This window comes from Sapajus apella, unplaced genomic scaffold, assembly GCF_009761245.1.
Source record: "Sapajus apella isolate SASKATOON/1434 unplaced genomic scaffold, GSC_monkey_1.0 scaffold33, whole genome shotgun sequence".
NCBI classification, from domain to species: Eukaryota; Metazoa; Chordata; class Mammalia; order Primates; family Cebidae; genus Sapajus; species Sapajus apella.
Window position 1 is genome coordinate 11,610,477 of NW_022436973.1, and position 10,136 is coordinate 11,620,612.

The following is a 10,136-nucleotide window of genomic DNA, read 5'->3' on the forward strand; positions in this document are numbered from 1 at the left end:
AACATGCACTAAGTGTCCACTATGGCCCAGCACAGTGGCTCATGCCTGTAATGCCAGCACTTTGGGAGGCCGAGGCAAGTGGACCACCTGAGGTCGGGAGTTCAAGACCAGCCTGACCAACATGGAGAAACCCTGTCTCTACTAAAAATACAAAATTAGCTGGATGTGATGGTGCACACCTGTAATCCCAGCTACACTTGGGAGGCTGAGGTAGGAGAATCACTTGAACCCGGGAGGAAGAGGCTGTGACAAGCCAAGATCTCGCCATTGCACTCCAGCCTGGGCAACAAGAGTGAAACTCCGTTTCAAAATTTTAAAAAAGTGTCTAATATGAGCCTGTGTTATGTTTTTTAGGTGCATTCGTTCAATTCATCCTTGAGGCCCAAGTTTTGAAATCCATTTTCCAAATAAGAAAAGAGGCTCTGGCTGGGTGTGGTGGCTCACGCCTGTAATCCCAGCACTTTGGGAGGCCGAGGTGGGTGGATCACCTGAGGTCTGGAGTTCGAGACCAGCATGACCAATATGGTGAAACCCCGTCTTTAAAAAATAAAAAAAAGAGCTGGTGCAGTGGCTCACGCCTGTAATTCTAGCACTTTGGGAGGCCCAGGTAGGTGGATCACCTGAGGTCAGGAGTTCAAGACCAGCCTGGCCATCATGGAGAAACCCCATCTTAAAAAAAAAAAAAAAAAAAAAAAAAAAAGGCCGGGCGCGGTGGCTCAAGCCTGTAATCCCAGCACTTTGGGAGGCCGAGGCGGGTGGATCACGAGGTCAGGAGATCGAGACCATCCTGGTCAACATGGTGAAACCCCGTCTCTACTAAAAATGCAAAAAAAAACATTGGCTGGGCATGGTGGCGCGTGCCTGTAATCGCAGCTACTCAGGAGGCTGAGGCAGGAGAATTGCCTGAACCCAGGAGGCGGAGGTTGCAGTGAGCCGAGATCGCGCCATTGCACTCCAGCCTGGGTAACAAGAGCGAAACTCCGTCCCAAAAATAAATAAATAAATAAATAAAATAAAATAAAAGAGAAGAAGAGAAAAAAGGCTCTGACAGGTGAAGTGATGAGCATCAAGGCTGATTCTGGGCCTGTGTTCTACCTGCCACTCTACTAGAATGTTAGCCTATTACTCTTGTGGTGGTGGTGGTGGTTACTTAAATGAGCATATGATGATAGCACTGGCCTCATTAAAGTTCTGACAATTAATGGAATGGATATTGTAAAGAGTTTAGTATGGTGCCTAGCACACATTCAGGTTTCCGTGATTGTTAAATAAAATCAAAACTACAGCCCCAGAAAGGCAGAGTCTAGTCCGCAAGAAAATTGGTCCTGGGGTTTCTCTGCATCTGCTACCCCAACTCCTGGCTAAATCCTGTCCAGGAGGGGTTAAGGAGTTAATGATTTCCAAAGGTGCAGGGTTTTGTGTGCTACACACATACACACACACACACTCACACGCACACACACGCCAACACACACCGGTGGCCTCTGTCCCCCTCCCTCTCTCTGCGAGGCCCAGAGCCTCTTATGCAAGCCGCCGGCGCCCGCCGGTTCCCAGGCCCGGCTGCAGCTGCGGGCTGAGGGGCAGGGCGGGGGCGGCGCGCTGTTTGTCTAGCGCGGCGGTGCCAAAGACTGCGGGCCCCAGACAGCCAGGCGCCTCCGTACACCTGGGGATGCTCAGGTTAAATAGCCCCGCATTCCTCGGGCCCAGCTGATGGAAACGCTCCCAGGCCGCCGCGGAGCCGGCCTCCAGATGGGCTGGGCCGGGGCCAAAGGGGAAAAGAGGGAAACGTGGAAACCAGAGAGTGCCTGAATGGCGGGGGAGGTGGCCCAGGCCCCCGCCGCAACCCCTTCCTCTCCTGGAAGAAGGCTGTGCATGTCGGAATACGCCAGGGGGGACCCGCCCACGTCCCCGTGGGTGGGCTTGCAGCCGGGGGCCCACACGTGGGAGGGAGTGCGTGCACACGTGTGCCTCCGAGGACACACAGGCGACAATTAATAATGATAATTTATAACTATGAAACATTCTGTGCCAAGCACTGTGCTTAACGTTTTACCTGCTTACTTTATTTATTCTGTACTACCTTCTGCGAGGTTAGTACTGTAACACAGCAGCCGGCAGGGAGGGTGTAGCAAAGAACATAATTTGCCTGCAAATACTGTGTTCTTTGATAAAAATCCATGAAATGCTTGTGGAGGGGGTGTACCTGTCTTAATGTCAGTGCTCAAGAAATCATAATCTTTCATTTGCTTTTTTGTTCATCCCCTCTCAGAGCTTTTTAAATTTTTTATAGAGATGGGGTTTCACCATTTTGGTCAGGATGGATCTTGATCTGTTGACCTGGTGATCCACCCGCCTCGGCCTCCCCAAATGCTGGGGTTACAGCCACCGCGCCCGGCCTCTGAGCTTGTTTCTTCTGCTATAAAACTGGGATCACGCCGGGCGCGGTGGCTCATGCCTGTAATCCCAGCAGTTTGGGAGGCCGAGGCGGGTGGATCACGAGGTCAAGAGATCGAGACCATCCTGGTCAACATGGTGAAACCCCGTCTCTACTAAAAATACAAAAAAAATTCAGCTGGGCATGGTGGCCTGTGCCTGTAATCCCAGCTACTCAGGAGGCTGAGGCAGGAGAATTGCCTGAACCCGGGAGGCGGAGGTTGCGGTGAACCGAGATCGCGCCATTGCACTCCAGCCTGGGTAACAAGAGCGAAACTCCACCCCAAAAAAAAAAAAAAAAAAAAAAAAACTGGGATCACAATCCTGCCTTTAGCCCCACAGGGATCCATGAAATCATTTATGTAAAGAGTAGAGCAGAGTCAGGCTTCTGGTGCTAGGGGCTATTTATTTTATTCTGTTTATTGACAAAATGTATTAATAGCCCTTACCCGTCTGGGACAAGTTCTTTGCCCTTCCTGGGACTCAGTTTCTCCATATGTAATACATGGAATTTACCTGGCAGCAATCCTTGAGGGTTGGTGCCCCCGGGGCCTAATAATAGCCCAGGGACTTGGCACGTGAACTTTTGAGGACGGATTTGCCCAAACACAGCCGTCCCCACCTTCATTCCAGACCCTCGGAGGCCCAGGAATGCCAACCAATTTATAGAACAATTATACACACAGAAACCCACAGTGTGGTTCTGTGGCCTCAAACACTCAAACTCATCCATCATTCCAGACCCATGCAGAGATGCCCACAATGCATTTAGGCAGAACACACAAGCCCAAACAGCTGGAGGTTGCACACTTATCTGTGGAACACATGTGATCTCATTTGCCCTTCTGCACACAGCCCGAGCATATCCCTACTTACACCCCTAGGCCTATACGTGAACAGACTGCCAGTCCCACCGTGGGAAGAGGGGGAAGACCAGCTCACTGGTTACATACACAGGTGTAAGCACTCACACATGTGCTCCCCCAGTAGAAACCCACATACATGTCCAGGCAGATAGGCCCTTGCCAATGACGTTTTTCCTGCTCTGGAGCTGGGGAATGAGACTTGCCCACTCCTCAGATCCCACGCAGGAGCCCTGGGGTTGGTGGTGGGGCGGGGGGAGGTGGAGATTTGTTTGAGCTGCTGACAGAGCCAGGCCAGAGTGAGGGGGTTGAGTCTGGACCCAGAGCAGGTGTCCCAGCAGCTGTGCCCAGCCTGCCCCTGCCAACTTGCTCACCCACTTGGATGAGCCAGGAGCCCCAGGGCGGCCTGCTGGGACCCAGAAATAGGCTGTTGGGGAGGGGACCTCCTACTGGGGAATGGGGTGATATAATCACTGCCTCTGACAAGCTATGGCCCTAAGCAAGTCCCTTTCCACTGGGACTCTTTTCCCACATCTTGGCAAGGAAGTGGGTGGTCCCACCACCAGGTTCTCCAACTTAAATGGCTTGCTCAATACTCCCCAAAGACAGAAGGGGTCTTGGCAGGTACATCTGCATTTTAACAACCTCCCCAGGTGATCCAGATGGGCCAGTGATGACTTTGAGAAACCCCAGAGGCCTAGAGTATTTAGTTTTATAACACTGGGGAGCAGGGAAATGGCCAGGGATGGTGGGGGAGGAATAGACTTTAAAGACACCGGAAACACTCATTCAGGCCGATAAAAGCGACAGTCCAGATGTGGCCCTCCATTTCTCCTCCCAGAACCAGCTGTGAAGAGAGTGAGAGGTCAACTCCCAGCCCAGGCCCCTCCCCTCAATCCAAGAAGTAACTGCAACTTTACCACCATCTAAATTATTTGTTTAATAACAAAAAAAAGCCCCAGAGAACTATTGTAAAACAATATTATCAGTCGGTGATCATTGTAATATACAATACAAAGCAATTTCCTCAGAAATCTGAGAAGCAGCAAACGTGACCATTTTTTAAAATGTCTGCTTTTCAAAAAATAGAAACACACGAGGGGAATCCCACCCCCTAAAGTCTCTGGTGACTGGTAGGTGTGGAGAGAGGGTCGGCCTCTCCTCGCCAGTCCCTCAGCCCTGGGCTGGATGCCGTAAGGGAGCAGTGGCCCCCGATCTGTCTCGTTCGCGCCCAGATCCGGCGAGGCGCTTTGGAGAGACACACAGAACAACTTAATTCCTCTTGACCCCCTGGAGGGCTGGGGTCCGCCGGTCCCCGGGGGAGGCACTTCAGCGACACAAGATGCGATCGTCCGCAGGAACGCATGCCGCCTGTGAAAACGAGAGAAGAGGTGAGACGCGTGGGTGGGGGGGGGGGACGCCGCTCCAAGCACAACAGACGCCCCCTTCCCCAGGAGACACGACGGGGAAGCGCTTTTTCCAGGCCCCTTGGGCACCCCGGCATAGCCAGGTGCCCCCAAGGATGGGACGGAAAATGGTGCCAGCGCCCACTTCCTCTAGCCTCAGTTTCCCCGCCGGTATAAGGGTGATCCAGTGGTCGGATCTGGACCTCACCTCGGCCGTCAGGGCGCTGATCTCGCCGTTGAGGGTGCTGAGCGGAGCCCGGACTGGCAGCCCTCGGCCCCCGGCGGTCCCGACTTCGGACTCTGAGTTCAGCTCCAACTGCAGGTCCCTGATGTAATCGATGACGTGCTGGAGGATCTCCACCTTGCTCACCTTGCGGTTCTGGGGCAGGGTGGGGACCAGCTCCTTGAGGCGCGAGTAGCAGCCGTTCATGTCGTAGAGCAGCACGTTCACCTGCTGCTCGTCCAGCAGAGCAGGCAGGCGCGTCCCGGCGCCGCCGGCGCACCGCGAGATGGCCACGCTCTGCTCCGATAGGCAGCGCACCACCTCGCCCGCGCCGCCCGCAGTCTTGCCGGCCTTCAGCGCGCAACTGGGGCCCGCGGCGGCGGCGGCGCTGCCACTGGCGACCTTCATGATTCTGGTGACTGCCTGAAACCGAATGCGCGAAGCGAACGGAGGAGATAGGAGCCCGGACAGAGAAAGAAGACAGCAGTTAAGAACTTGGAATGCGAGCGCAGAGCCTCAGTCGGTCTTTTATAAACACCCCGCGGCCCCCCGGAGGGGAGGGCTCAGAACGTTCAAAAGCAGCCAATGGGCGGCCCGGGGGCGTGGCCCGCGCTCCTGGGTCCCGCCTCCCGCTCCTCTTGTGCGCCCTTGCGGGGTGGAAGAAGACCTGAGTTCAGGAACAGCAAGGATGGGTGGGTGGCAGGGCACCGGCAGGGCAGCAGGTGGAGGCGAGGGCTACACTGGGCTCCTCGGTAAGGGAGCAGGGAAGCTAAGCCGGCATGGCCTTATAATGAAAAGACCTCGGGAATCAGTTTTTCCCATATTCACTTTCTCACTTCTCCAGCTCCATTTCACAGATGAGAGAAATTGAGGCCCAAATAGAGAAGCTGCTGGCTCTGGATAGCGCAGAGAGCCTGGGTTTCTGGACCCTCTTGGAAGATTACCTCTCGGACTCTGATCTACAAATATCAGGACCGAAATTTAAAGCGGGCACTCGCTCATTCACATCTGCTCCCCTAGGCTTTCTCAATTCCTAGATAATGTTGCTGTTCATGTTCTTGGGACCCGGAGAGCCTAACCAGATCCCCCAGCCCCCGGTGGGAGCAATTAATTCGGGAAAGCCTAATAAGGTTGGGACTGGGTGGCTGGGACGTGAACTAGTTAGAGCGCAGTGGAGTGGGACTGCATCTGATTCCACCTTGAATTTGCAGCTCCTTGCAAAAATTCCCAAAACCTGCAGCAACTCGTGATTTTTAATTTTTTTCCCCATTTTTGGCAACATTTTTAATTTTTTTTCTCAAAGACCTCAGAGCAGGTGTCCCTCCCACGGCGCGGCAGCTGCGGAGCTGCAGCCACTCCCCTCCCCTTCCCGGGCCGGCCTGTGTCAGCGTCTGAACAAGCGGCTCAGACCGTTAGACGCCAGGCCCGTGACGTCACCCATTCATAAAACCCGAACGGACTGTCAGGCTGGCGCCGCGCGGGCGGTCGCCTTGGAGACGGCAAAATGGGCTACCGCGTTCCCTCGCCCCCCCCAGCTGGTCACCTGCAGACCCCGGGCGGGAGGCCTGGGAATGCGTTCCTCGCGGTCGCGGAGCAAGGGTCGCCTTACCTCCCCGCCCCACACCTGCGAGTCTCCCTACCCAGACCCACAGCCTGGGCCGCTTGGGAGGTTTCTTCAGCGCTCCCCCCACCTCCCTGCCCCAGCTTCCCCGTCCAGAGTGGGGAAAAAGGCCTGAGTTCCTTTTCCAGCTCTGCAGCTAGGTGAACTCAGGCGGATCGTATGCCCTCTCTGAGCCCGAATATTTAATATCTGCCTGGTATTTAGATAACAATCACAGATGTGACCATTATTGCGTTCTTTCTTTGTACCAGGCATTGTGTGAAGAGTTTGTCTTGATGGTCTTTTTTCATTTCTTTCTTTCCTTAAAAAATTATACAGGGGGCCGGGCGCGGTGGCTCACGCCTGTAATCCCAGCACTTTGGGAGGCCGAGGCGGGTGGATCACGAGGTCAAGAGATCGAGACCATCCTGGTCAACACGGTGAAACCCCGTCTCTACTAAAAAAATACAAAAAACATTAGCTGGGCATGGTGGCGCGTGCCTGTAATCACAGCTACTCAGGAGGCTGAGGCAGGAGAATTGCCTGACCTAGGAGGCGGAGGCTGCGGTGAGCCGAGATCGCGCCATTGCACTCCAGCCTGGGTAACAAGAGCCAAACTCCGTCTCAAAAAAAAAAAAAAGAAAACATTATACAGGGTCTCACTCTGTTGCCCAGGCTTGATCAAGTTCAGTAGTCTTTTTTTTTTTTCTTTTGAGACGGAGTTTCACTCTTAATACCCAGGCTGGAGTGCAATGGCGCAATCTCGGCTCACCGCAACCTCCGCCTCCTGGGTTCAGGCAATTCTCCTGCCTCAACCTCCTGAGTAGCTGGGATTACAGGCACGCGCCACCATGCCCAGCTAATTTTTTGTAGTTTTAGTAGAGACAGGGTTTCACCATGTTGACCAGGATGGTCTCGATCTCTTGACCTCGTGATCCACCCGCCTCGGCCTCCCAAAGTGCTGGGATTACAGGCTTGAGCCACCGTGCCCGGCCAAGTTCAGTAGTCTTTTTCCACAACTCTAAGGAGAGGAGCTGTTTGGTTTCTTGACACAAAGGAGGAAACTGAGGCTCCAGAAGACCCCGGGGAGTCATAATCATAGCTGCATTATTACAAGGAGGGTACAGTATTGTAATGCAGCCGCTTCCTGCTGACAGCAGGCAGGCTGACTCCAGAGTCCTGGACATCCCACAGGTGGGGAAACTGAAGCTCAGATTAGTCACCCAAGGCCAGACAGCATTAGCAGGGGTAAAAATCTGTGCTCACCTAGTGGAGGGTGATGCGGTCTCTCCCTGCCCTCCTCACCCCGCAGCAGTTAATTCACTGGGTTATTGGCAGGTTCTGCTTTCCCACAGAAGTTTGCAGGAGGGAAAAGTAAAGGATCTTTCTGCCTCCACATCAGGAAACCAGGAAAACCAAACCTATCAGTGAGCCCAGCCTCCAAAGAGAGCGATCATCAATTGATTAGACTCCTCATCCGCTTACCACACACTCCAAAACTCTCTAAACTCCTTTCACCTTGTTTAGCAATCCTAAATTAATGATGGGAGAGAATATTTTGCTGCTCAAAAGAATTCCCCAAAAATTAGAAGGACAATGGTCAACCAGAGAAAATTAGATTTTTAATGTTTATTTTTATTTTATTTATTTATTTATTTTTGAGACAGAGTTTCCCTCTGTTGCCCAGGCTGGAGTGCAGTGGTGCGATCTCAGCTCATTGCAATCTCCACCTCCCAAGATCAAGCAATTCTGCTGCCTTAGCCTCCTGAGTAGCTGGGATTACAGGCACCCACCACCATGCCCCGCTTATTTTTGTATTTTTGGTAGAGACAGGGTTTCGACAGTTGAAACCAGGCCAGTCTTGAAATCCTGACACCAGGTGATCCACCCGCCTTGGCCTCCCAAAATGCTGGGATTACAGGCATGAGCCACCGAACATGTCCTGAAATTCAGTTTTCACCCAATTCATATGCACTAATTTTTGTGTGTGTTTCCAGTTCTATGCAGTTTTTTTTTTTTTTTGAGACAGGATCTTTCTCTGTTCACCAGGCTGAGTACAGTGGTGCAATCACGGCTCACTACAGCCTCGACCTCCTGGGCTCAAGTGATCCTCCCCATTCAGCCTCCCAAGGATCTGGGACTACAGGCATGTATCATCACACCTGGCTAATTTTTTATTTTTTTGTAGCGAAGGAGTCTGTGTTTCCTAGACTGGTTTAGAGCTCCTGGACTCAAGTGATCCTTCCACCTTGGCCTCTCAAAGCGCTGGGATTACAGGCATGAGCCACCCCACGTCCAGCCTTATCTTTTACATTTTTAAGGACTGACAAAAGTTTAAATAAAGATTGCCTGCTTAGCTTGTTGTCAGATGGGCATTTTCCTGGCCTAGTTGATAGTGTGTATTGAGTGTGCGTTTTCTTCCCAGTTCTCCTTCCCTGAGTCAGTTTAGGAAAACAGACCCTTCGGCGGGGTGCCATGGCTCACACCTGTAATCCCAGCACTTTGGGAGGCCTAGGCGGGCGGATGACCTGAGGTCAGGAGTTCAAGACCAGCCTGACCAACACGGAGAAACCCTGTCTCTATTAAAAATACAAAATTGGGCCGGGCACGGTGGCTCACGCCTGTAATCTCAGCACTTTGGGAGGCCGAGGAGGGGGATCACGAGGTCAAGAGATCAAGACCATCCTGGTCAACATGGTGAAACCCCGTCTCTACTAAAACTACAAAAAATTAGCTGGGCATGGTGGCACGTGCCTGTAGTCCCAGCTACTCAGGAGGCTGAGGCAGGAGAATTGCCTGAACCCAGAAGGCGGAGGTTGCGGTGAGCCGAGATCGCGCCATTGCACTCCAGCCTGGGCAACAAGAGCGAAACTCCGTCTCAAAAAAAAAAAAAAATACAAAATTGGCTGGGCATGGTGGCACATGCTTGTAATCCCAGCTACTCAGGAGGCTGAGGCAGGAGAATCACTTGAACCCAGGAGCTGGAGTTTGTGGTGAGCTGAGATTGCACTATTGCACTCTAGCCTGGGCAACAAAAACGGAACGCCGTCCCAAAAAAAAAAAAAAAAAAAAAGAAACAAAGCCCCTTCTTCTGGTGGCCAGGAAGTTCGGAGGGCTCCTTAAATGAACCCCTGTATTCCCAACCCAGCATTCATGGTCGTAGTCCCTTAGGAAGCCCTTTTCACATACCTGGCACATCTGATTTCACAACTGCTCCCTGGAGCTGGTGCAGCTGTATTATTTTAACACCCCATTTCACAGATGGGAATATTGAGGCCTAGAGAGGAAAAGGCACCAGCCCTTCAATGCCTGAAATCCTGGCTGGGCCACTGACAAACTGGGCCTCAGTTTCCTCATCTGTAAATTGGAGCTAATACTCATCCATATTCCTGGAGTGGTTGTGAAAGTGAAATGAGTCATGCCCAGATCCAACCGCGGCACCTAGTGATGAAAGACAGTGTCTTTTCTTTATGATTTTCCTGTCACCACACCTCTGTCTCTGTCTTCCAGAGTGCCTCCTCTGGCCTCCAGCACTCTAGGCAAATGACTCACATTTACTAAGAGCTTCCTCAATCCAGGCCCGGGTTTAAGTATCAACTGTGTGCTTAGAA

General features: G+C 52.6%; 1 protein-coding gene across 1 annotated transcript; it reads right to left on the reverse strand.

Annotated features, from left to right (window-relative positions):
* Nucleotides 1-4,211: 4,211 nt before the first annotated feature.
* Nucleotides 4,212-5,434, reverse strand: ID1 (inhibitor of DNA binding 1, HLH protein). The gene is made up of 2 exons (XM_032295324.1): nt 4,911-5,434; nt 4,212-4,667 (listed from the first exon to the last, which is right to left on the reverse strand). Exons 1-2 carry the CDS (start codon nt 5,331-5,333, stop codon nt 4,626-4,628), a joined length of 465 nt encoding a protein of 154 aa, XP_032151215.1. The 5' UTR covers nt 5,334-5,434; the 3' UTR covers nt 4,212-4,625.
* Between the last annotated feature and the right edge of the window lie 4,702 nt (nt 5,435-10,136).